The following is a 27,301-nucleotide window of genomic DNA, read 5'->3' as shown; positions in this document are numbered from 1 at the left end:
GGGTACCTATAGGTACCTGGAGGTATAGGGGTACCTAGAAGTACCTTGAGGTACCTGGAGGGTCACAGACATCGACTAAGCTGCTTGCGCCTCTGCTGGCCAGTCTCACCGTAGCATTATGAAGAATTAATGCTTCATTCAGCTGTGAAACAACATTCAATATGACAGTGTATTGCACCGACTCCCCCCACTTCCTCCGGTGTCCTGTGGCCATTCATCAGCGCATGGCTCAGCTTAACGAGGATCCACCTCCACAGTTGTGGGGAACACAAATGCACCACCTCAGAAGAGGTCAAGAGGCCAGGACTTCTGGTTGTTTGCCTCGTCGATCAGTTCCCCAACACAGGCTCTGTGTCCGACAAAATGAAGGACCGCCTCTGAGAATTCACCCATCTCGAAGGGTTTGTTCACATTTTGTAGGTTCCTTGTTTCCCCATGCTCCCTTGTAGGCTTCAAATTCCTCCGCCAAAGTCAAACAGTTTTTTTATTTGGCCAGTGGCTTCACTTTCTCTATTATTTCAGCCCAAATGTTATTTTTGCCATCGGCTGACAGGTTGCTTTGGCCGGGGCCACTGAAAGTTTCTAACAATCGCTGATAATTAAGACGCACACCCTCTAGTTATGTACACTCCTCAGCACCGCTGGAGTGTTGACGAAGGAGAAGAAACTAGACAAAACAGCATGCCGAATGTCTGCTTGAGGTTTGGTTGTGCTCGTGTAAGCATATACACAGTGTGTAAGAGCGTTGTGGGTGGGGTTAAGGAGTTCAGTTGTGAATGTGGGAGGCATTAGATATCTATGCGTGAAGTAATTATGAGTTATGGGCAATTAATTTAATGATATCCCCTTTTTCTGCCCCTCCCATTATGCTGTCAAGCTCAACGTTACAGAAGATCCTGAGTTTAGCTCCAGATTAATATGAATTACTGCCTCTTAGGGCGTCTTTGTTGACCAGATGGTTCCACGCCTACTGACGGTAATGTGGCTGCACCACCCGGGTCTACAACAGGTTGACATGTGGCTGATGGAATGATGAGTTGATGAAGCTGATGGATCTGTGAAGACTGGGTGGAGATAGGTGGAGGGGTGTGTAACCGCAGCATGCACATACTAAAACTAGAGAGACAGTTGTATTTAAAAGAGACAGATGATGTCATTGTGATGCTGTGCTCTTGGAGAGAGACCAGCTGATCAGAACAGCTGATATGATGATTGACAACCCCGAACAGTGACAGAAAGGACATTATGAGTGATGGGTAGATGTATATGAGAATAACTATACGCCTCCTAAGCATGCAGCAGGAATGTCTTCCTGACTGAAGTCACGTGACAGCTTCAGGGAGAAGTTGCATCACCCGTAACTGCTCTCGTGGTGTAGTAACTAGTTTCCTGGAAACCTTCAGGGTTACAACTTCAGACTTTGTCTTGTTTCAATACTATGATTCAACTTTTGTCTGGGATCAAATTAATCAGTGAGACTCATGTTCTCTGCCAGCGAATCGTGGCCCCAGGTGAAGATGAACAAAAGGGTGTGTTTGTTTAACCGCCAATACAAACTTTGAGTGTGCAGGGCCACATTTAAAAATACACCATTGTGTAAACAGAAAATAATTAAGTTCACTAAGCTAAGTGAATTGTGTTGAGCAGGTAGAGACATGTGATGTGAGTAAAGCATGAAAGCATAACTTGTGCTTTGTGTATAAACACTATCTCTGACCTGATTATGTGTGTCAGGGTTCATTACAGTGTCCTGGCTGCACCAACAGTGAACGTACGCGTGTCTCTGAATGTGAAGCAGGAAGGGCTACAGATGCTCCTCAGGTTTAAATACGTTAATATTCAGGTTTGATAGTCAAATGAGCGTCTGGCCCGACTCACGGAGTCTCTCTCGGTGTTGCGGCCCTGATGACGAATGTCCCTCCCTCATGTCAGACATGTGATGAGAGATCCAGTCAGACCTCCCCTCCCCCACACAGGAGGTTTATTATAGAGATGACATATTGTACGTGCATATACGGCGGACAGCTAAACCAAGCAGGAAGTGACACATCAGAGTGGAAATTTCATTCACAACTTAGCATTGGAATAAAACATTCCTGAACTTTCTCTTTTCATTTATCACAGCAATAAAGAGAGTGAGAAGCCATTTAAATTCTCAGATTTATTTATGTGCTGATATAAACAATAAATCTGGTTTCGCCGTGGTTTTATTCTTTATGGAAGGTAAATGGGAAAAAAACTAAACATGGAAACTTTTGACGGTCAGAAGAACGAACCGATAGACAATCAGTTCAAAGTGTAAAGTCACACAAATGAACCTGGACCTGGTCAGTGTGTTGCCCCCCTGACCGACATCAGCACTCAAATGTAGGAACAACGACTTCAACCCAAGTCCTCCTGAACGTGTCACTGCATGGTTTACCTTTTCCTTCAGAGACGTTCATCAGTGCACTACATTTAAGTACAGATCGTCAAATGGCCCTGGCTCAGTTTCAACCCTCCATCAAAGCCTTTGTGTTTTTTTGTATTTTGTATTATTTGTGCGGATTGAGATCAAACTGAAGGGGTTCTGAAGGGACAAGAGGGATGGCTCTCCTTTTTTAATAGACTCTCCTGGAACTGGTTGATGAGACTGTGGACTTGGTAATGGTTCCACCATAACCACCAGACATGCTGCCGCCGCCGTAGCCGCCGCTGCTTCCGCCGCCGTATCCGAATCCACCGCCGGAGCTGGAGCTGGATAATCCTGGGAAAAAAACATGCAATGTTATCATGTATCCATCTATCTGCCAGTGGGCGCTGATGACTCCGGTATCACTTATGATGATGAAGATGATGATGTTTGAAATCTGAAAGTTACCACCGCCTGCAGAGGTCTGCTGCACGTGGATGGTGGCGGTTGAACCTCCGCTGGTCAGTCTAATGGTGGGAGAGTGGCGGGTTAGTGCTCCATTCAGAGGGGAAGCTAAGGCTGCAGCCATTGAGATACATTTCATCTTCAAGTCTATCCCACCTGCTCTCCTCTCCTTCCAGCAGTTTCCTGTAGGTCGCAATTTCGATGTCCAGGGCCAGCTTGATGTTCATCAGCTCCTGGTACTCGCGCACCTGGCGGGCCATGTCATGCTTGGATCTCTGCAGAGCGTCCTCCAGGTCCCGGATGCGGAGCTTGGCGTCCTTCACTGCCAGCTCACCACGCTCCTCAGCCTCTGCGATCTGGGCCTCAAGGCTGGCCCTCTATAGAAAAGGATGTTGATGGATTAATACCAAACACATCCTCTGAAACAATGAAGTATGGCGATAATAAGGCATCATCCATGTGAAGGTCTTGAAATGTACCTGTCCCTTGACAGACTCAATCTCGTTCTGAAGACGGGAGATCATGCGGTTCAGCTCAGAGATCTCAGTCTTGGTAGATCGGATGTCCTCCCCATACTGTCCGGCAGAGCTCTGTATCTCATCATACTAATATGAAACATAGGTTGTATCAAGAGCATGATCCACATAGTTGAAAGTGTAATAGAAAGACATTAAAAGAAAGAATAAACCAGATGTTTCATTTCACTCACCTTCTGTTTGTACCAGGTCTCTGCTTCCGCCTTGCTGCGGTTGGCGATGTCCTCATACTGAGCACGCACTTCAGCCACAACGGAGTCCATGTCCAGGCTACGGCTGTTGTCCATCTCCACGATGACGGAGGTGTCCTTGATCTGGCCCTGCAGCTCACGGAGCTCCTACAGAACCAATGGTTGTTGCACATCAGTTCACTCTTTGTCCTCTATAGCTCAGTCACAGAAGTACGATCAATATCAAACATTATAGATAGACTCACAGCCTCATAGACGGCCCTGAGGAAGTTGATCTCATCCTGAAGACCGTCAGCTTTGGCCTCCAGCTCCACCTTGTTCATGTAAGCAGCATCAACATCCTGGAAAGAAAACCATAGAGAAACAGGAAGTGTTACAACTGGCCACAGAACAGTTTTTAGTGGCCATTTTGATGCTTTTGTACCTTCTTCAGGAGCACAAATTCATTCTCTGCACCTGCACGTTTGTTGATTTCATCTTCATACCTGTTGGGATAAAAGACAACGTTTAGTCCATCTACTCACAAGACCAAGGTATTATAACTAGGGCTGTGCAAATGACTTTTTTCCGTCCCGATGTGCTCGCACACGCCGGCATCCGAGCTCTGCGGCGCGCGAGACGGAGATCGGAGTCGTGTTAACGCGACACTAGAGACAGAATGACATGCTGCTGGAGAGACGACCAACAACAGACGGACTGGAAGCTCATTCTGCGCATGCGTTAAATGCGTTAAAAAAACAAAACTAATTAATCCTGTAATTTAATTAACTGAGTTAACGCGTTATTTTTCACAGCACTAATTATAACCAATGACCACGTCATGCCACTCACTTCCTCATGAAGTCCTCAACATGGCCCTGCATGTTCCTCAGCTCTCCCTCCATCTTGACCTTCTCGTTGCCGAGCCCGTCCAGCTGTCTGCGCAGGTTGGAAATGTAGGCTTCGAACATGGCATCGATGTTGGAGTGGGTTGTGGTCTGGTCCTGCAGGAGGCTCCATTTGGTCTCCAGCATCTTATTCTGCTGCTCCAGGAAACGGACCTGTGGACACACGAAGGAAGATTGTCAGATGGTGTCTGGACTGTTGGTCTATGCACAAATGGCAAATTCAAAAAAACTTGAAAAACCAGGGTTTAAAAAAATGTGTAAGTATACGATTCTAAGTCAGAGCAATTGGGTCACAAAGGGTGTGTCGCTGTGGTATCACCTTTATCTACATGGCTCTGTTGATAGCCACAGTCTGAATCGCCACACCCAATCCACAACCACTGAAACTCATGATGGCATTTCTTTGCTTTTTCATGCTATTCAAATACTAAAAGGTGTAAAAGCGAAAACACAATCTGCCTTCTTCAAACCATACATGTATGGTATGTTCATACACTTCCGGCGCTGCACGCGTGGCTGCCTTTCACAGTAGCTCCTGCTCACAACTTAGTTTTAGTATATTATGTGTTTTTTCCTCGTTATTTCTTGTCACTTTTTTTTCCCCTGCTACTAGTTACAGTTTAACGGTGCAGTATGGCAGCTGGACACGTCGAGCTTGTCGTGGTCTATCTGCTGTTAATCGCTATTTTCACCTCCGTGTTTGGGGACCCAGCACGCAACCACGGTCCAGTTATTTACACGAGGGACCAGCTGTTGGCATTCCGGGACTCGGCGGTGCTACTACCCGAGGAAAGACCCTATGTTCCCCGTGAGCTGAGGAGGAAGAAACGGGGAAGCCGTGCGGGGGCGGAACGTCGCGCCAGGAAAAGACGCTACAAACCCGTTCTACCCTCCATCATCATGGGAAACGTGAGGTCTCTCCCTAACAAGATGGACGAGCTAGCGGCGCTGACTCGCCATCAGAGGGAATACCGGGAGTGTAGCCTCGTGGTGTTCACGGAGACGTGGCTAACAGAGCTAACTCCGGACACGCACGCTGCACTCGACGGGTTCCACATCATACGGGCGGACAGGACAACGGAGAGCGGTAAGAGGAAGGGAGGAGGACTGGCAGTGTTTGTGAATGATAGATGGTGTAACTCTGGGCACATCACTGTTAAAGAGCAGACCTGCACACCGGACATTGAGCTGCTAGCTGTTAGCATGAGGCCACACTATCTGCCAAGGGAATTCTCGCACGTTATCATGGTGGCTGCGTATGTCCCCCCCTCTGCTGACGCTGAAGCGGCCTGTGACGTCATCCACTCGGCGACCAGCAGGCTGCTGACACAGCACCCCAATGCTCTCCTCCTTCTCTCTGGGGACTTTAATCATGCCCCTCCGTCCTCTACTCTGCCCACATTCACCCAGTATGTCAAATGCCACACCAGAGACAATAAGACACTGGATCTTCTCTATGCCAACACCAAGGAGGCATACTCATCATCACCACTCCCTCCCCTGGGCCGATCTGATCACAACCTGGTGCACCTCCTGCCTGTGTACACCACTCGTGCACAGAAGCAGCCAGCTGTGACCCGCACAGTTAGACGATGGACCGATGGAGCCGAGGAGGCTCTGAAGGACTGTTTCGAAACAACTGTGTGGGAAGTATTCAGTGATGCCCATGGGGAAGACATCGACGGTCTCACCGACTGCATCACGGACTACATCAACTTCTGTGTGGAGAACACCGTACCCACCAGGACTGTACGGTGCTTCTCAAACGGCAAACCCTGGATTTCCCCAGAGATAAAGGCCCTCCTCAAGGAGAAAAAGAGGGCTTTTAGATCTGGCAACAAAGAGGAGCTGAAGACTGTGCAGAGGGAGCTGAGGATGAAGATCAGGGAGGGGAAGGATGTCTACAGGACGAAGATAGAGGACCAGCTGCAGCAGAGGAACACCGTCGGTGTCTGGAAGGGCCTCAAAGCCATTTCTGGGTTCAAGGGGCCCAACCAACAGCCTGAGGGGGACCAAAAGTGGGTGAACGACTTGAACTTATTTTTTAATAGATTTGACCGGCCACCCACCACTCCCCCCAACCAGACCTCCCGGCTGCTGCAACCCCCATCATCTGCACCCCCTGTGGACCACTGCCCCCCCTCTCCGTCTCCCTCACCTTCTTCCAGCACACTCGGCTCCCCTTCACACCTCTCATACACAGCATTCCACAACCAGCAACCCACTCCAACACCTCACAGCAACCCACCCCCCAGAGTGTCCCTTACCCAGGTGAGAAGGGAACTGAGGAGGATCAAAGTGAGGAAGGCCACGGGTCCAGACGGCATCAGCTCAAGGCTTCTCAAATCCTGCGCAGACCAGCTGTGCGGGATAGCGGAGCACATCTTCAACTTGAGCTTGAGGCTGGGGAAAGTACCACAGCTATGGAAGACGTCCTGCGTGGTACCGGTACCAAAGACCCCGCGGCCCAAGGACCTCAATAGCTACCGGCCGGTGGCATTGACAGCCCACCTCATGAAGACCCTGGAGAGGCTGGTCCTTGCCCATCTCCGCCCTCTGGTGAGTTCATCCCTGGACCCACTCCAGTTCGCCTACCAATCTGGCATCGGGGTGGATGACGCCGTCATCTTCCTGCTACAAAGATGCCTCTCTCACCTGGAAAAGGCTGGAAGCACTGTGAGAGTCATGTTCTACGACTTCTCCAGTGCCTTCAACACCATACAGCCTTTGCTTCTGAGGGACAAGCTGGAGCAGAGCGGAGTGGACCACCACCTGACCGCATGGATCCTGGACTACCTCACCAACCGTCCTCAGTATGTGCGGATACGGGGGTGCGAGTCAGATCGGGTGTCCTGCAGCACAGGAGCCCCACAAGGAACCGTTCTGGCTCCATTCCTCTTCTCCATCTACACATCGGACTTCAACCACAACTCTGCTAACTGCCACCTGCAAAAGTTCTCCGATGACTCTGCAATCGTCGGCCTCATTTCCGCCGATGATGACAGGGAATACAGAGAGCTAAACCAGGACTTTTTAGGATGGTGCCAGCGGAACCGCCTCCAGATTAACTCCAGTAAAACCAAGGAGCTGGTGGTGGACTTCCGCCGGGGTAAACGCCCTCCTGCGGTACCGGTGAGCATCCAGGGACTAGACATTGAGATCGTCAAATCTTATAAGTACCTGGGTGTTCACTTGAACAACAAACTGGACTGGTCCGACCACATACATGCACTTTATAAAAAGGGACAGAGCAGACTCTTTCTGCTGAGGAGACTGAGGTCTTCCGGGGTGCAGGGTGCACTCCTGAAGACCTTCTTCGACTCTGTGGTGGCATCAGCCATCTTCTACGGAGTGGTCTTCTGGTGCAGCAGCATCACTGCAGCTGACAGGAGGAGAATGGACAAGCTGATAAAGAAGGCCAGCAGCGTGCTGGGGCGTCCTCTGGATACCGTGGAAGTGGTGGGGACAGGAGGATGATGACGGTGTCGTCCATGATGAGCCACGCCTCCCACCCCATGCAGGACACTCTGGTAGCGCTGCACAGCTCCTTCGGTCACCGGCTGATTCATCCCGGTGTCTGAGGGAGAGGTACCGCAAGTCCTTTCTTCCCGCTGCGGTTAGGCTACACAACCGGCTGAGCTCCCGGTAGGCCACTTCACAACCAAACTGAACTTGGTCACTCAGCAGTTTATCACTTTATCACTCTACCACTACCTGGTGCAACAACATGTGCAATATGCTGAAGTACTTTTTGTTTATATACTTTGTTTATATATATATATATACTTTTTATTCAGTCTGTACATATATTCTACTGTTTTTAATGCTTATTATATTCTACTGATGTTTTCTTTTTTAATGCTTATTATATTACTTGTTTCTATTTTATTATTCGTTTATCAGTGAGCTATACTACTGTGATCCTGTAATTTCCCCACTGAGGGACTAATAAAGGAATATCTTATCTTATCTTATCTTCAATCTAGATGCTTCCAGTGTATGTTTCACCTATTGTAACTCTTCTTTGCCCATGAATCCTCCTGCAGCCCCTGTTGGGCAATAGAGGCCACAGTCACCCTTGCCAAAAACTAGGCGTGGCAGATAAAGAAGACAAAGCCGTGCAGTGTTATGGGATGAGTGCTTTGTAACGTGAGTTCTTTTCAAAGTGCCCATTTAGCGTGTTCAGAGAGTTGTTCTCTTCAGAAAGGACCTCCTCTTGTAACTTGCACGCAAACATTAACACGTCTGTGTGATTGTTGCGTAAAAGACAAGTGAATGTGGATTTATTGCTCTATACACAGCATTCTTTTTGCCATAACAACCAGCTGATAGGCGCAATGTGCAAAGGACAGACTTTGGACTCTGTGGGCATAGCAAAGATAAATTACGATAAGTCACTGCAATATAATCCCCACCCATGTTTAGATAGTGGGCAGAAAGGCTGCCTGTTAGCTTGAGTAGAGTTTCGATGGAGTTGCCAGTGGGATCACTATCAGTGACAGACTTTGGGATGTGTGTAAACGTTCTAATTCCAGAGATTGGAACTTGTGGATGGATTCAACATCAAACAGATAGGATTCACAGCTAGTGGCAAGATTGTCTTGAACTAAACAGTGCTATCTACTAAAGGTCCTGAGCGTAACAGTGCTATCTACTCAAGGTCCTGAGCGTAACAGTGCTATCTACTAAAGGTCCTGAGCGTAACAGTGCTATCTACTAAAGGTCCTGAGCGTAACAGTGCTATCTACTAAAGGTCCTGAGCGTAACAGTGCTATCTACTAAAGGTCCTGAGCGTAACAGTGCTATCTACTAAAGGTCCTGAGCGTAACAGTGCTATCTACTAAAGGTCTTGAGCGTAACAGTGCTATCTACTCAAGGTCCTGAGCGTAACAGTGCTATCTACTAAAGGTCCTGAGCGTAACAGTGCTATCTACTAAAGGTCCTGAGCGTAACAGTGCTATCTACTAAAGGTCCTGAGCGTAACAGTGCTATCTACTAAAGGTCCTGAGTGTAACAGTGCTATCTATTGAAGGTCCTGAGCGTAACAGTGCTATCTACTAAAGGTCCTGAGCGTAACAGTGCTATCTACTAAAGGTCCTGAGCGTAACAGTGCTATCTACTGAAGGTCCTGAGCGTAACAGTGCTATCTACTAAAGGTCCTGAGCGTAACAGTGCTATCTACGAAAGGTCCTGAACGTAACAGTGCTATCTACTAAAGGTCCTGAGCGTAACAGTGCTATCTACTAAAGGTCCTGAGCGTAACAGTGCTATCTACTAAAGGTCCTGAACGTAACAGTGCTATCTACTGAAGATCCTGAGCGTAACAGTGCTATCTACTAAAGGTCCTGAGCGTAACAGTGCTATCTACTAAAGGTCCTGAGCGTAACAGTGCTATCTCCTAAAGGTCCTGAGCGTAACAGTGCTATCTACTAAAGGTCCTGAACGTAACAGTGCTATCTACTAAAGGTCCTGAGCGTAACAGTGCTATCTACTAAAGGTCCTGAGCGTAACAGTGCTATCTACTAAAGGTCCTGAGCGTAACAGTGCTATCTACTAAAGGTCCTGAGCGTAACAGTGCTATCTACTAAAGGTCCTGAGCATAACAGTGCTATCTACTAAAGGTCCTGAGTGTAACAGTGCTATCTATTGAAGGTCCTGAGCGTAACAGTGCTATCTACTAAAGGTCCTGAGCGTAACAGTGCTATCTACTGAAGGTCCTGAGCGTAACAGTGCTATCTACTAAAGGTCCTGAGCGTAACAGTGCTATCTACTAAAGGTCCTGAGCGTAACAGTGCTATCTACTAAAGGTCCTGAGCGTAACAGTGCTATCTACTAAAGGTCCTGAGCGTAACAGTGCTATCTACTAAGGTCCTGAGCGTAACAGTGCTATCTACTAAAGGTCCTGAGCGTAACAGTGCTATCTACTAAAGGTCCTGAGCGTAACAGTGCTATCTACTAAAGGTCCTGAGCGTAACAGTGCTATCTACTAAAGGTCCTGAGCGTAACAGTGCTATCTACTAAAGGTCCTGAGCGTAACAGTGCTATCTACTAAAGGTCCTGAGCGTAACAGTGCTATCTACTAAAGGTCCTGAGCGTAACAGTGCTCTCTACTAAAGGTCCTGAGCGTAACAGTGCTATCTACTAAAGGTCCCTTCGGACAGCTGCTAGCAGTAGGTGTAGCTCAGGAAGGGCCCACAGGCCGTCAGCACTAAGATAATGAGGCAGACACTACATTGTACATCAGACCGTCACACAGAGGGCAGAGGAACCTACCTTGTCGATGAAGGAGGCGAAGCGGTTGTTGAGGGTCTTGATTTGCTCTTTCTCCTGGGTACGGACCACCTGGATGGATGGGTCGATAGTCAGGTTCAGGGGGGCCAGCAGGCTCTGGTTAACTTGGACAGCGGTGATCTGTGGGGGAATGCAGCCGCCTCCTTGGCTTGAGGAAAAGCCATAACTACCACCCATTGAAGACATACCAGAACCAAAACCACCGGAACCACCAAAACCGCTGGAACTACTGAAACCACCGGAAGCAAAACCACCACCACCGGAACCATAACTGGTTCTTTGGACGGAGTAGCTGCTCGGTGCATTGGACCTCCTGATGCTGCTGCCGCCAGAGACTGAGTATGACTTCCTCATCGTGTTTGCAGTGGTGCTCAACTCTCTGAGAAGAAGAGAACTGAAGATGAGCCGTTTGCAAAAGGAGAGCCAAGTCCCTCTGAGTGTCTGACTCGAGACGCTGTCGGCTTTTATGTCTGTGTGCAACAAGGGGGAGGATCCTCTTCGGTCTCTTCACCCTGGACTCACGTTGCTGTCCAGCCTCCCTTCCACCTCAGGCTGCACGCCTCCAGCGCTGAATGACAGGAGTGGCCTGTAGAACAGGTCGAGAGGGATTGTCAAAAGATAAGAGGTGACACACCCTGCACCTGTTCGAAGGGGAAGAGAGCGAGAGCTACAGAAGTGGAGTGACAGTGTGATTATTTAAAGTAAAAGCTCCTAAGTGTATAACCAAAGTAGCCTGCTTTGTGGTCACAGGGCAGTGGAATGAATATGGGAGGGGATGCATGAGTAGCAAAAAAATAGCATAAGCTAGCATTAGTAACATTCAATAACGAAACACATAGTTATTTGGTGAACTAAAATGTGTTGGATTGGCTAGCATGATGAACAATGATGGTGAGATGTGTGTTTGTTTTAATGGAACCTTTCCAGAGCCAGTTTTGTGTTTGTTTGTTCTGGTCAACCATATCCGTGAAGACGAGCCGCTTCATATGTAGATATAAATGGTTATTTCCAAGGCAATGACATAATTCCTAATTATATTAGAGGGGCGCTTGTTGGGGGTCATGGGTGTGTAACACATCTCCCTGTAACAAGTGACAACGTGTTATCAAAATCTTTCCAGAAGATAGTCAGAAATGTCCCATGAAGCATTCGCAAATGTTTCTTTTCTAAAGAGTTTCACTCAGACAACTATTTGTGTCTCCATTCTAAAACAAAGATCCTCTTGATTACGCATCGTACCCTCCAGTTAGCCCATTGAAGGCGAAATTACTTTAGAATTCGAGCCAAACTTTCAAAATAACCCTTCTGTCAATTATCTCCTGATCAAACACGATGAACTAAGAGAAGACAGCATGATTCAACCTCTGTACTCTTGCTGTCTTTGGTCACCTATCAGGGTATCAACTGAATCTTGCTGTGAGAAATGTTATTGATCCAGGTTTCCACAAACGAACAGGCTTGAAAACCTTTTTCAAGAATCCCAGCGGTGGTCTTTGCTTCAGCTCTCTTGGAAATACATCTTCAACACATTCTCAGAAATAGATCATTTCATAATATAATTTAGAATTTTTTTCACACACATTAAATTAGTAAAAGATGAATAAGGACGTAATCGCTTTTATCACTTGGTTGTCGAGGTGATTCGTTTTGCTGAGATTGAAATCCTCAAACCTCTTCTCTTGCTCTTTGGTTTAAATTGTGTCTCTTCAAGGGTCCAAGGACACGTTTTGGTAAATGTCGATCCCTTTCTTTTTCTTTTCTTATCTGAACTACATTTCCCTGCAGTTCCTGAGTACATTGATACTCATGTGTTGTTCTATTGCTCTAATAAATAGCTCACAAGCGCAATTACTTTAGAAACGCTGATTATGTTAAGAATCCAGAGCTTGAAAAATAAGATATCTATATACAGTATATCGTACCTATTGCTTGTTTAGGCAGTTCAAGTTGGCTCCTCTGTAACCAGCTGTCACATTCAAATGCTGCTTACATCCGAATGCATGAACAATTCTAATAATCATGCCTGAGGCAAAGTTATGTCGAATTAGATTGTTATTTTAACAGAGACAAAGGCTTCAGGGCGGATTGGTATGTTTTGATTGTTATCCCCCAGGCCTCTGCTGAGGGCTTGCACCACCGAGCTGCTCATAGCTCCGCCCCCACCTCGGGTGTTTCTCTGCTCTGCAGCTTCGGTGGAGGTGAAGCCTGCATTCTTTTCCATTCTTCCCCAACTTTTCACACGCACATGCCTTTCATTTCTACCACGGTGTGGAACTTTACCCTAAAGCTCAAATCTCTGTGGTCCGGCAGCTATTTAGGGAAAACTCATATGCTACTTGTACCACTTTGCTAACTTTGAAGATGATAATCTGAGGATTACTTATCAATAACCACGTGCAGATACCTGCACAGCAGCTCAGGCTGACGGAACAGAGGCTCCGACATTCCCATTCCTCTTGTTGTTGGTGCTCCCTGAAGAACAGTTTGAGACAGATGGTTATGAGCTTTGTCGGCTCTTGTTCTGGAAAGGCGTCATAAATCAAAACAACTCAAGCCTGGTCAAGTCTGGACTACCTGAAGTCACGCAACACGGAAAAAAAACTAAACCACCAAGTCGAAAGAGCAGGCGTGCTCGCTGCTGCATACATTTAGGAACCCTGAGTAATGAAATGAAATGTGTGTGTGTGTGTGTGTGTGTGTGTGTGTGTGTGTGTGTGTGTGTAAGAAGGGCACGGTCCAGGCAATTAGTTCATGCAGCCTGAAACAATGCTGCGTCTATGTGTTTGCATTTTTCTAATGGGAATGTGAATTCTCTTAAAGTATTTAAGTCTCGCATGGAACAACCTTTACAACGTGTTCTACTTCATTTTAATCTTCATTTACTTCACATTTTTACACTTTTTTCTCTCCAGTTATTTTAATGCTGATCGTCTTGAAGGAGTCGCGCTGCTGGTTTCCTCATACCAGCTCTCCCAGTGTCACCCACTCGGCAGTATGTGTAAACTGGGTGTGGGCCATCGTGTCTGAGGTGGAGTTTGCAGGCCGCGACGACGAGAACGAGGCCGATGCAGTGTGAATAAAAGCAAATATTCAATCTGTGAATGGATCACGAGTGTCTGACATTCTTTCCCTCAGAGTGTGACGCTACACAAACAAATCGAAGGATTAAGTTCAGTGTGCAGGAGTTCATCTTGAAAGTCAGGTCAAAGGTCAAAGAGGTATAGATGGCACCTCCATGTCATATGCATGATCATTTACTTTCATGTTGGAGGACACAAGTATTTATGAAGTAGCGGAGGGTTCGTCTTCCTTCCAGCACTTTTAATTATCAATGAGTTACGTGGTAGCATTAAGCAAACACACACACACACACACACACACACAGCTTCCTCATCGAGCTCCGGTAGATCCGTCCACACCTGGTCATCGTGCGCACTGTTACACATCACAATTAATCCAGTCAAATGAGGATGATGGACAGACTCTTTTGTCACCCTTTACTTTCATCATACTGTTTTTAGGGAGAGCTCAATGTCCTTGATGGATGTTGTTAACAGCTTATAAACAGCTGATTACATATGACATCCCTTCATTTATTCCTCTTTACAGACTCAAAGTCAAATTATTCTGCATTTCTCATGAAACGTGAAACAAAGACTCTCTTCTTTGTGAAAGAATCTAGTCAATGCAGTCGATGTTGTTTTTAACCCTTGTGTTGCCTTAGGGTCATTTTGACCCGAATCAATATTACACCCTCCCCCCGCCTTTGGGTCATTTTGACCCGATTCAATGTTTCACCCTCCTGTTACCTTTATATTTACTAACATATTTTACCCTTTGGGTTCAATTTGACGCCAGCAATTGAAACCTCCAGAAAATTATTAGAATTAATATTGTTTTCCAAGTTTAAGTGTGAGGCACTTTATGTTTGTTTGTTGACTACCGAAAGAACACCGACATTAAACATTGAATGGGGTCAAATTAATCCTAAAGCGGGGGGAGGGTGTAATATTGATTCGGGTCAAAATGACCCGAAGGCAACACAAGGGTTAAGGTGCGAATGCCTCTGACGAGGAATTGCACCCCTCAGGTGCTGAAAGGCGCCCCGCCCTCGGCTTCAGGCGCTCCTCTGAACTTTCCCCCGCTGAAAGGCTGAAAACCGTCGAGCGGCTCCGCTTCTCGGGGAATGCTCTTCTCTTGTGTTTGTTGAAGTCGAGACGTTCAGCGGCGAACACGTGAAGACGTGAAGCGGCGGGCGGGGAACACACCAGTCGCCTTTTTTGGTTATCGTCCAAAGGCTTTTTCCATCGTCGGTTAAGAGGATACTGCCTCAGCACCACGCCGTGTGAGAGCATCTTCGTTGGGCCGGACCAGAGAACATCGTCGCCCCCCCCCAGAGACATGGCCGTGTGCAGACATGAACACAGAGCCTCTCTCTATGCAGACGACCGACTGTTCGACACACCACGTTTCTGCTGCTCGTGTCCTTTCCACCTATGAGGGTGCCAACTGAATCTTAACTCAAGCTTTACATGTGCACAACTTGTTATTGAACATTTCTGCAGAACATTTTAATTAGCCAGGTTTCCACGAAGCGAACCGGCTCGAAAACCTCCAGAAGAATCTCAGCGGTGGTCTTTGCTTCGCCTCTCTTGCTGGTTTCTGGAAATGCATCTTTAACATCCTCAGAGATAGGCAGATCCTTTTAAAGCATCATTTGGAATCTTGTTGACACACATTACATTTGTAAAAGAATTAATACGGATGTAATCGCTTTAGTTAGCTTGGTGTCTGCTGTGCATCGCAGCAAGAAGGCTGCGAGAGTCTGAGAGAAATGAGAGTCTTTGCAAACATCATGAAATGATTATGATTATTTAGCTTAGAGCGACTCTTACATTATTCCTTCCGCTCCAGGCCTATTGTCTAACCTCTAAATGAAAGCATGCTCGTGTAGTAAACTCATATGCATGAACACACATGTCGTAATAATCGTAATCAGCTGCTTCCTCGACTTTAATTAGGGAAACATTACAACCCTGGGTTGTAAACGGAATGTTAAGAATTCCTTCAAACGCCAGCTCCGACCGACTGGTTGGACTGGTACCTGAGGGCCTTTGCCAGTGGGACCATCCTCCCGCTGCAGGGCTGTGGCATAAGAGTCCTTCAGACACAATAAGAACGGACGCTTCCACTCGGCAGCGACCGTCACACCCAGATCTGCAGCGGGGTCGAGTTACTTCCTGTCTAGCTCCGTTTCCTTTGGATCAAAGACAGAAACGTTTTGCAGCTTCATAAGGCCGATACTTCTATAAGATCTGATTGAGTATTGTGAACGATTCAACTTTTCATTGAAGATTAATAGTCAACAAACACAAAGGGAGAACAAATCTGAAGCCTTTGGGCACACAGCCACACCCCTCGGTGCTTGTTTTGGCATCCTCTCCGGCTCGTGGGCGTGGCCATCGGGAGGGAGTGCTGTCGGATTGGATTTTAATCTGAGCCTGCACGAAAGAAGAAGAAGAAAGGTGGGCACGCCTTTGCAACACAAGCGTGGCTGCAAGTCGTGCGTGGAAAATACTTCAGAGTGCAAAGAATGTGGTTAACCTGCGAAGGATTTGTGGGGTAAAAGTCAACGGGGAGAATGTCGTGAACGTCGCGTGTCAGAGGCGCCGCGATGTCACTGATTGCGAAGTCAACAGGCATTTTAGAGATATCACTTTAGCATTCTGGACTTTACCCCTTTGCTCATAGACCACACACACACACACAAAAACACACACACACACCGTATCACCGTAAATGTGGGAAGGTGTCGGCATGGGAACTCCGGCTTAGATGACTCGCCCTCCAGGGACAAAGTTGTCTCGCCAAAAATTAAAAGCCAGGCAACAGAGGCTGAGTGGGCCTCGGATGCTTCTCATTCACTTCTTTGTGTTTCAACAGTTTGACAGTATTGATCGTCTGCGCTGACAAAGACGTACTCGGTCCGTTCCTCCGATCGGTTAATATCACACAATGAGTTTTATTGATTATTCACGAAGATTTGTACGTGTTCTACATATTTGAATTATGCTGACGATGCGGCTCTTTATATGACCAATATTGATCGAGACAATCTGCTGAATGGATTGCCGAGATTAGGCGCAGATACTAATGGTGCCCGGCGGATGGAATCAATGGCGCTGGCCCTTCTCCCACCGAGACAATCATCTGGTCAAAGTTTCAAATTGCACAAGAGTTTATGACCAGATTTGACCAGATTTGATGCTCTAAATCAGGGGTCGGGAACCGATGGCTCTTCTGGTGACAGCATATGGCTCCCAGACAATTTTGAGTTGAATTTTTTTTATTTATTATCTATCGTGCCAGATTACAGCAGAAGTAATGTAATGTCCCTTTTCTTAAAGACGTCTTTGTTCTTTTATTAAACTAAACGTCTGTTGTTGATCGTCTCCACAGCAGCATGTCACTCTGTCTCTACGTGTCGCGTGAACACTTCTCGGCTGCTCTAAATGAATCATGATTTACTGAATGAACATCATGATGTCATCAAGAAGGCGTGAAACTAGCATGAAGACTTTAAAGACTCTAAAGTGATGAAATATGATCCCGTAGACTCCTATGAGAGCTGATGTCTTGCATCCGGAGGTGTGGCCCCCTGGTGGCCTTTTCAGACACTGAGTTTACAGCCTGCTAGAAAGGTCCATTTACTCTTAACTTCCACTGAAACTCTCTATAATATTTAAACTCTCGTCTCCGATGAACAATAGTTTTGGAGTGCTTTGCCATCGGATAAACTTTTTGGAACAAAAGCTGCATAGAAACTCCCGTAAGCTGAATATGATTTCTGATTTCCATTCTTTGAGTGGGGCTGTGGTCCTGCAGTCCTTATAACACACACACACACACACACACACACACAACGTGACCCAGCAGGTAGATGCATTACCACAGTGGTAATGAGTGGACTTTTACTGCTCTACACACACACCAGCCCCGATAGGGCGTCAAGTCATAAAGGGTGTGAGCGCTCAGTCAACACGGTCAGGGGTCAAAGGTCGCGATAGGGTATGAAACGTGTTTGCAACCCGACCTCCCGTTCTCACCGGGACGAGAGCTCTGCCATCATCCTCTATGTCAAGTTGACGGCCACAACCGGCTCGGTGTTAACGACACTTTTATGGATTTGGACACAAAGCTTTTCGTTGAGCGTCTTTGTGATGCAACACCAACCAACACAGTGCCTTTGAGTGCCTTTATACGCGCTGTGTAAACACAAGGTGTCACTCGTGTTATTACTCTCGCGTCACCTTCATTCAGAATAAACTCTGCCACTGTGTTTGTGTGTTTTACCGTTTATCCGTTGAGTAGAAAGTTAATCTCACAGCGAGTTGTGATAGTCAGTCACGCTGGGAGCATCTCCCCGTCGTTCCCCTCCTCGCCCTCCTGTCAGCTCACTACTCAGAGAACCCGCCCGGGTGGCGCTGCGTTCAGGTTCCCCGGACTTTCAAATCCCTTTTGTCTGGAACAACCTGCCAATCAGTGTTCAGGGTGATTGACAGGCCAATCAAAACGTCCTCTGGCATCACGAGAGGAATGCGGCGCTGGCGGAGTGTTGATAACACGCCGCCGGGCCCGCTCGACTTCATTGTTTCTTCAAATACCTTTTGTTCAACATTATTTATCTGCAATGGCCAAGAATAATCAGGAAGAGGCGGATGAGAACAAACATGATTGGGCATCTTTATTAGACATACAGTATGCAGACCCCTTGACATCACTTCTTAAAACTCATTTTATAGAACAGCTTTTAAGTGATGTCATCCTTTTATGCAGTTCTTTGGTTCCCCTAATTTAGTTTGTCTGTTTTTTATTTTTTTATTTTTTTGTTTTTATTTGTATCTTACTATTTTATTTGTTTTGCCTTGACTCTCTGTTGAGCACTTTGTAAACGTTGTTGTTAAAGGTGCCATATAAATAAAGTTATTAGTTTTATTATTTAAAATGTTTACTCTTTGTTTCATTGCAGCCATTTGCTAAAATAAAAAAAGTAGATTTTATTTCTCCTTAATGTTCACCCAGCACCACATCTGCATAGAAAAAAACAGACATGTAGAAATGTTTGCACATTTATTAAAAAAGAATAACTGAAATATCACACATATACACTATACTACAATATATACGATATATGATGCAACATATGGAATGTAATGATTGGATATACAGTCAGTGGCCATTTTATTAGGTACACCTGAAGAGCAACAACTCTGCCATAAATTCTATTGTCTGCACAGCCTGAACATTATTTATGTTGTATTGATACTGTGAGACAGGTGATGATTTTACTTTATTAATTATTGTCGAATTGAGCTCAGGACATCGTCGACATGATGACCGTGAAGTTCTGCTGGGTCTGATCAAGCTTCAGACCACGTGGTTTTCCACTGCATCCTCTCATTTATTTTTATTTTATTCTATTAGAAAGCATCCTGACGTGAAGCGTCTCACTGCTTCATGAAGCTGAAGCGTTGGTTTCAAGAGGGCCACACCTGGAGCCGGCATCCAGGGCCACGGAGGCTCCTCCTGCTCTTGTGTGTTTGTGTGTGAGTGTATGGTTGTACTGGCATCAAAGTGTGTGTGTGTGTGTGTGTGTGAGTGTGTGAGTGTGTGTGTGTGTGTAGCTGTAGTTACCACACACAGATAACATGTTAAAATATGGTGACCTTTATCTATCCTTTATTGTCGGCTCGGCCGTTGAAATTAAACAACTGTAAGTTCAAGTTCAGGTCGTGTGTATTGAATTACAATTAAACACACACACACACATTCCCAGACAACAAGAGAGAAATCATCACACCCAGAGAGTGAGACACTACATGTGTGTGTGTGTGGGCGCGCTGTCTTATAACAATGATAATAATGATATTACAGATTGTTTTAGTGCGCAGGTTGTTTTATGACGGACGACATCGTGTAAACAGAACCAGGCAGCAGCCCCCAGCTGCAATGCATGCTGGGGGCTTCTCTACCCCCCCCCCCCACAATGCATCATGCTCAGACCTGTTCTCCCAGAGACCTCTTGAGTAACCATTGACCTGAGAGAGAGGACGACCTTTGACCTCAGATCCATCGCATGTTGCTTCAGTGTTTACGCTAAGTGTGTGTGTGTGTTTGTGTGTGTGTGGGTGTGTTGCTCTTGTGAGTGTGTGGGTGTGTTGCTCTTGTGAGTGTGTGTGTGGGTTTGTGTGTGTTTGTCTGTGCGTGTGTGTGTTGCTCTTGTGAGTGTGTGTGTGTGTGTTTGTGTGTCTTTTTCTTTCTGTGGTTGTGTCTTTCTCTGTGTGTGTGTGTTTGTTTGTGTGTTTTTCTTTTTGTTTGTGTCTTTCTCTTGGTGTGTGTGTGTGTGTTTTTCTTTTCTTTGTGTGTGTGTGTGTTTGTGTTTTTTTCTTTGTGTGTGTGTGTTATCTGTGTGTTCTGTGTTAACACACCAGAATGTCCCTTTTTAGATTTTTTTGCCACTTCATTCCGTCTTCAAATGTTTACTTTAATACTCGTGTTCACATCGTCCTCGTCGTGTGAGCGTCGTCATGTTTTAATGAACCTCACAATCCAACACACACACACAAACACACACACACACACTGTGTCAAATAGTTTGAATAACCTTTATTGTGGAGCAAACAGGAAGCGGATGTTCCCGCAGTAGTCGTGTGTGACGTCACACCTTCAGACTTTATTTCCATCCATCAGCAGTATTGATTATTAGAGTTTTGGGCTCTGACTCAACAACACATGCAACAGCGCCCCCTGCTGGCCGAACCGGGGCGGTACCTAAACATCATCGACTGTCTCCTCCTGCAGGAGATCTGAACTAAACATTGTTTGGTGAAAATCATAAATCTGGCAACACGAGGATCAACACATCACTCCTCAGCCACAGCCTGCTCCTGCTCCTCCTTCTTCTCCTCGGTTGCTACCTCCTCGGTTGCTACCTGCTCCTTCTCTTCCTTCTCCTCCTCCTCCACCTCCTTCTTCTCCTCCTTCTTCTCCTTGGTTGCTACCTCCTCGGTTGCTACCTGCTCCTCCTCTTCCTTCTCCTCCTCCTCCACCTCCTTCTTCTCCTCCTTCTTCTCCTCGGTCTTGACCACCACGGTCTCCGTCTTGGTGACCGTGGTGCTCCTCACCGCCGCCGCGCTGAGGCCGTCGGCTGAAGCCCGGACGCCCCCGAAGGAGGAGCAGCTGTAGGACGGCGTGCGGGAGCTCTCCAGGCCGAAGGCGTTGTAGTTCATGGCTGCACAGGTCACATGATCAGGAGGGGAGGAGAGAAGGTCTCTGGGTGAAGGCGTGTCTATGACCCAACAGCTGGGAAGGCTGGGCTGGCTCGGCTGGCTCAGCTGGAGCCTGCCAGCTGGAGAGGGTGGAAGAGGGTGTGGTGTCCATGTTGTGTCCATATTGGACCGGACCACCCACCCACCACCCCCTCACCCACCACAGGGACAGAGGTCTCCTTTCTCCTCGCCACCTCCGCGCCACAAGGAGAGATACAGGAACATATTCCTGCCGCCGCTACGGCAGGAGGTACAACAGTTCACCTCTGCCACAGATCCTAACCCTTCTATTATTTTTTTTTTTTTTTTTTTTGTTGTGTGTGTTGCTGCTACTGACAAAATTCCCTGGATTAATATAAAGTATATATCTATCTATCTATCTATCTATCTATCTATGTGGACATGCAAAGGATTCTGGGAGATCTCAGGAGCTGAGAACCCCATTTATTGAATCTACATTAACTTGTTTGATGAGAGCGAACGAAGATCTTTAGACGTCTTCCACCCGCACAGAAACAAGAAGGTTCTTTATGGAACCAAAAATGGTTCTTCAGAAGAACCATATCCTTTAAAGAACCTCTCAAACCAGGGTTCTTTAAATAACCAATTTCTTAAATAGTTCTTCAAAGAACCTATAAAGGTGTCTCAAAGAACCGTAAAACGTGGTTATTTAAGGCCCCATTTATGGTTCCTCAAAGAACTTTTGAAACCAGCGTTCTTCGAAGAGCCATGTCCTTAAATAGTTCTTCAGAGAACCTATAAAGGTGTCTCAAAGAACCTTACAAAATGGTTCTTTAAGGCCCCATTTATGGTTCCTCAAAGAACCTTTCAAACCAGGGTTCCTTAAAAAACCATGTCCTGAAAGAGGTGTTCAAAGAACCGCTCAAGGTGCCTCAAACGAAAACATGTGAGCCATAAAACATGAACTTACAGGTCTGCTTGGATATGCTGGTCTTGATTCCCGTTGCCAGCCTGCAGAGGAACCGGAGAGAAGAAGAGCCTCAGATACTCACTCCGTGGTGCTCATGCTCACATATGGTTCTCACCCCTGGTACCGAGGCGGTTCTCACCTGCTCTCCTCCCCTTCCAGCAGCTTCCTGTAGGTGGCGATCTCGATGTCCAGGGCCAGCTTGATGTTCATCAGCTCCTGGTACTGGCGGACCTGCAGCGCCATGTCCTGCTTGGCTCTCTGCAGAGCGTCCTCCAGGTCCCGGATGCGGAGCTTGGCGTCCTTCACCGCCAGCTCGCCGCGCTCCTCGGCCTCTCCGATCTGGGCCTCCAGGTTGTTTCGCTGAAGAAGAGGAGGAAGTGATCACACGTCCCGTCGGGTCCGGAGAAGACCAGGTGCATGCGTGTCGACGTGGAGCTCTCACCTGGGACTTCACCATGTCGATTTCGGACTGCAGCCTCATGATCCGGCGGTTCATGTCGGCGATCTCGGCCTTGCTGGACTTCAGGTCGTCTCCGTGTTTACCCACCGACTGCTGCATCTCTGAATACTGGAGCAGCCAGAGGTCATCCGGGTGTTAGCTGCTCACGTTAGCCACAGGGGGGGGGGTCTCACCTTGGTCTGGTACCAGGACTCGGCCTCGGCCCTGCTGCGGTTGGCGATGTCCTCGTACTGGGCGCGCACCTCGGCCACGATGGCGTCCATGTCCAGGTCGCGGCTGTTGTCCATCTCCACCACGACGCACGTGTCCGTGATCTGACTCTGCAGCTCGTTGATTTCCTACAGCGGGATCCAAGAGAAGGGATGGACGTGCTCTTGCTCTTCTAGAGGTGGCGTACACTACGTATGGAAGTCAGTATGGAAGTAACTATGAAAGTAAGTATGTAAGTAAGTAACTATGGAAGTAAGTAACTATGGAAGTAAGTAAGTATGTAAGTAAGTATGGAAGTAAGTATGGAAGTAAGTAAGTATGGAAGTAAGTAAGTATGGAAGTAAGTAAGTATGGAAGTAAGTAAGTATGGAAGTAAGTATGTAAGTAAGTAAGTATGTAAGTAACTATGGAAGTAAGTATGTAAGTAAGTAACTATGGAAGTAAGTAACTATGGAAGTAAGTAAGTATGTAAGTAAGTAAGTAACTATGGAAGTAAGTAAGTAAGTAAGTATGGAAGTAACTATGGAAGTAAGTAAGTATGGAAGTAAGTAAGTTTGGAAGTAAGTAAGTAACTATGGAAGTAAGTAAGTAAGCATGTAAGTAACTATGGAAGTAAGTAAGTATGGAAGTAACTATGGAAGTAAGTAAGTAAGCATGTAAGTAACTATGGAAGGAAGTAAGTATGGAAGTAAGTAAGTATGTAAGTAACTATGGAAGTAAGTAAGTATGTATGTAAGTAAGTATGTAAGTAAGTATGTAAGTAAGCATGTAAGTAAGTAAGTAAGTATGGAAGTAAGTATGTAAGTAAGTATGTAAGTAAGTAAGTAAGTATGTAAGTAAGTATGTAAGTAAGCATGTAAGTAAGTAAGTAAGTATGGAAGTATGGAAGTAAGTATGTAAGGAAATAAGTATGTAAGTAAGTAAGTTAGTAAGTATGTAAGTAAGTTTGTAAGGAAATAAGTATGTAAGTAAGCATGTAATTAAGTAAGTAAGGAAGTAAGTTTGTAAGTAAGTAAGTAAGTTAGTAAGTATGTAAGTAAGTAAGTATATAAGTAAGTAAGGAAGTATGTAAGTAAGTATGTAAGGAAATAAGTATGTGAGTAAGTAAGTTAGTAAGTATGTAATTAAGTAAGTAAGGAAGTAAGTAGGTAAGTATGTAAGTAAGTCAGTTAGTAAGTATGTAAGTAAGTAAGGAAATAAGTATGTAAGTAAGTAAGTAAGTGTGCGTGGCTCACTATGAAGCGAGCTGAGGTCGTTACCGTGTCGTAGATCTGCCTCAGGAACTCGATCTCGTCCGACAGCTCGTCCATCTTGGCCTCCAGCTCCACTTTGGTCATGTAGGCGGCGTCGGTGTCCTGCAGGGGGCGGAGACACTGAGAACACGTGCCGACCGCGACGGGCGACCACAGGCTCGAGACCCCGACTCACCTTCTTCATGAGGACGAAGGTGTTCTCACACTCGTTGCGCTTGTTGATCTCGTCCTCGTACCTGGAAGGATAGAGAAATAAGATGTTGCTGCAGTACCAGTAGTCGCCACTTGGGGGCAGCATAAACAAGCTAAACAGACATGATGCTTCCTGCGTAATCAGTTCAATGTGTCCGTGCTGAGGGGGAAACATCTGTATCTGCTGCACACTCCATGTTCACCAGCTGGTATCTCATTGTTGTTGTTGTTGTTGTTGTTGTTGATGATAAGTTTGCATACAGTGAATTTGTATTGTTATCTTTGTGCTGAAAGCTGCAGAAAATGTATCTGATGAGAAATTATTATTATTATTAACAGAAGCAGATGAGATCTTTTCAGTCTCATCATCTGATTCACATGGAAAAACATAAAAGTAGCATCTAGATAGCTGCAACACCAGTAGTTGCCACACGGGGGCAGCACAAACAAGAACACTCTCAATCTGAAGAGCGACGTTAGGATTCGTATAATAGTTTATTTTATGACCCTGATGAGAAATTAAAACCATAAAGTTGCGTAATCAAAGCAAAGAACTGAAAACACTTCCATGATGTGTTTTTTCCATGATTAATATCACAACGTTGTCATGGAAACAGAACAAATACATGCAGGCCGAGGGTGACACCCACTTGTTCTTGAAGTCCTCCACCAGGCCCGTCACCTGGCGCAGGTCGGACTCCATCTTGGCCTTCTCGTGGCCGAGGCCGTCGAGCTGCCGCCGCAGGTTGGCCGCGTAGGCGTCGAACATGGCGTCCAGGCCGGAGCGCGCCGCCGTCTGCTGCTGCACCAGCTGCCACTTGGTCTCCAGCATCTTGCTCTGCTGCTCCAGGAAGCGCACCTGCAGACGCCTCGGCCAATCAGGGAGGAGCAGCAGCCAGCAGCGTGCGTGTGTGCGCTTGTGTGTGTGTGTGTGTGCGTGTGTGTGCGTGTGTGTGTGTGTGCGTGTGTGTGTGTGCGTGTGTGTGTGTGTGTGTGTGTGCGTGTGTGTGTGTGTGTGTGTGTGTGTGTGTGCGCTTGTGTGTGTGTGCATGTGTGCGCGTGTGTGTATGTGTGTGTGTGCGTGTGTGCGTGTGTGTCTTTGTGGACCTTAAACAATGTGAATGGATTCACCCAGTGGCGGGCCGTGGGCCTGGGGCCTGGGCCTTCAGTGAGGTCCTACACAGTCCCACCCGAATTAATCCACCTCTTATTACTCTCATTATGATGCCATGGCTCTAGACCAGGGCTGCTCAATACGTCGATCGCGACCTACCGGTCGATCGCGGCGTAGTATTGGTAGATCGCATCATGACATTAAAAAAAATTGGCCCGCCCCCGTCATTTTCTCTCTAGCACGTCTTTGTTCATTTATTAAACTAAACAGCCGTCTGATGTTGATCGTATCTACACAACAGCATGTCATTTCTCTCGGCTCTCCGTCTCGCGCGCTGCAGAATGCATCGGGACGGAGAAAAAGAAGAAAAAAAGTCACTTGTCTTGCACTAGTTTGTTCACGAAACAGGGCATTGTCGCACCCAAAGCAGTTTCACCGTGATGATAAAGACACATAACTATTCACTGAAAATAAAAGAAAGAAAACTAATAATTTGCAACATAGGCTATTTGCCATTTTATTTTGTGCCAAACATACAGACACATTTAATAAAAAATAGAATGCATTGTATGCCTACTCACCAAAGACTGATTATTTGAACACAAAATCCATCCTTCTTTCTTTCCTCAAGAAGACTTCAATGACTCTGTTGTACAGTCTATCAAATTCAGTTTCCTAGTTCTGGAGGTTCTGCATTTACCTGCCCATAGGCCCCGCCTCTCAATATTGGTAATCCAATCAAAAGACGTGCAGCACTACGCCTGCTAGCTGGCTCCTGTGCCGGGTTCCGGGGCCTAGAGGAGCCAACTCTAAAGCTGATTGGTTGACACAACATTGTCATTCCCATTCACTTCAAGCTACCAGCGCCCGCAATGTTGATTCTGAAGGCCTAAGGGCAGATTTTAGCCCCCTGGCAACACACGATGGCTGAATATGATTGGCTAAAAGATCTAACATAAAGACCAGCCCTCCAAATCTCAACCTGGCGCTGGCAGCAGCGCAACCAAGAGGAACGCTATGAAATTAAGAGAATAACTCTTACTCTGGGAAATAATTGAATACATATTTGTGGGAAAATATATTGAGAAAAATATATATATTCTGATGATGTTTAGGCCAGCAGAGAAGGCCTTGCTGGCCCTGTCTCACCCACAGTCTCACTCCTGTCCCACTCCCGTCTCACTCCTGTCTCACCCACAGTCTCACTCCTGTCCCACTCCCGTCTCACTCCTGTCCCACTCCTGTCTCACCCACTCCTGTCTCACTCCTGTCCCACTCCCGTCTCACTCCTGTCTCACCCACAGTCCCACTCCTGTCTCACTCCTGTCCCACTCCTGTCTCACTCCTGTCTCACTCCCGTCTCACTCCTGTCTCACCCACAGTCTCACTCCTGTCTCACTCCTGTCTCACTCCTGTCTCACTCCTGTCTCACTCCCGTCTCACTCCTGTCTCACTCCTGTCCCACTCCTGTCTCACTCCTGTCTCACTCCTGTCTCACTCCTGTCTCACTCCTGTCCCACTCCTGTCTCACTCCTGTCCCACTCCTGTCTCACTCCTGTCTCACTCCTGTCTCACTCCTGTCTCACTCCTGTCTCACTCCTGTCTCACTCCTGTCTCACTCCTGTCTCACTCCTGTCTCACTCCTGTCTCACTCCTATCTCACTCCTGTCTCACTCCTGTCTCACTCCTATCTCACTCCTGTCTCACTCCTGTCTCACTCCTGTCTCACTCCTGTCTCACTCCTGTCTCACTCCTGTCTCACTCCTGTCTCACTCCTGTCTCACTCCTGTCTCACTCCTGTCTCACTCCTGTCTCACTCCTGTCTCACTCCTATCTCACTCCTGTCTCACTCCTATCTCACTCCTGTCTCACTCCTGTCTCACTCCTGTCTCACTCCTGTCTCACTCCTGTCCCACTCCTGTCTCACTCCTGTCTCACTCCCGTCTCACTCCTGTCTCACCCACAGTCCCACTCCTGTCTCACTCCTGTCCCACTCCTGTCTCACTCCTGTCTCACTCCTGTCTCACTCCTGTCTCACTCCTGTCTCACTC

At 46.8% G+C, this 27,301-nt stretch overlaps 2 protein-coding genes across 2 annotated transcripts in view; both read right to left on the bottom strand.

Moving 5' to 3' along the window:
• Positions 1 to 2,142: 2,142 nt before the first annotated feature.
• LOC130208535 (keratin, type II cytoskeletal 8-like) lies at positions 2,143 to 11,277 on the bottom strand. The gene is made up of 9 exons (XM_056437719.1): positions 10,745 to 11,277; positions 4,416 to 4,624; positions 4,009 to 4,069; positions 3,830 to 3,925; positions 3,567 to 3,731; positions 3,337 to 3,462; positions 3,014 to 3,234; positions 2,861 to 2,919; positions 2,143 to 2,746 (listed from the first exon to the last, which is right to left on the bottom strand). The coding sequence occupies exons 1-9, from the start codon at positions 11,114 to 11,116 to the stop codon at positions 2,601 to 2,603; spliced, it is 1,455 nt and encodes a 484-aa protein (XP_056293694.1). The 5' UTR covers positions 11,117 to 11,277; the 3' UTR covers positions 2,143 to 2,600.
• Positions 11,278 to 20,408: 9,131 nt separating this feature from the next.
• Positions 20,409 to 27,301, bottom strand: part of LOC130208773 (keratin, type II cytoskeletal 8-like) — an 8,679-nt gene continuing 1,786 nt past the window's right edge. The window contains exons 2-9 of the mRNA XM_056438095.1: positions 24,787 to 24,995; positions 24,120 to 24,180; positions 23,951 to 24,046; positions 22,655 to 22,819; positions 22,464 to 22,589; positions 22,161 to 22,381; positions 22,022 to 22,062; positions 20,409 to 21,053 (exon numbers count right to left, since the gene is read on the bottom strand). Of these exons, the coding sequence (XP_056294070.1) occupies positions 20,686 to 21,053; positions 22,022 to 22,062; positions 22,161 to 22,381; positions 22,464 to 22,589; positions 22,655 to 22,819; positions 23,951 to 24,046; positions 24,120 to 24,180; positions 24,787 to 24,995 (1,287 nt within the window). The 3' untranslated portion in view covers positions 20,409 to 20,685. The remainder of the gene's footprint in view (positions 21,054 to 22,021; positions 22,063 to 22,160; positions 22,382 to 22,463; positions 22,590 to 22,654; positions 22,820 to 23,950; positions 24,047 to 24,119; positions 24,181 to 24,786; positions 24,996 to 27,301) is intronic.

The sequence above is a fragment of the Pseudoliparis swirei genome, chromosome 18 (genome assembly GCF_029220125.1).
Source record: "Pseudoliparis swirei isolate HS2019 ecotype Mariana Trench chromosome 18, NWPU_hadal_v1, whole genome shotgun sequence".
Classification (NCBI taxonomy): domain Eukaryota; kingdom Metazoa; phylum Chordata; class Actinopteri; order Perciformes; family Liparidae; genus Pseudoliparis; species Pseudoliparis swirei.
The sequence above is the reverse complement of the archived record's forward strand: the minus strand, read 5'-3'. Positions and strand labels throughout refer to the sequence as shown.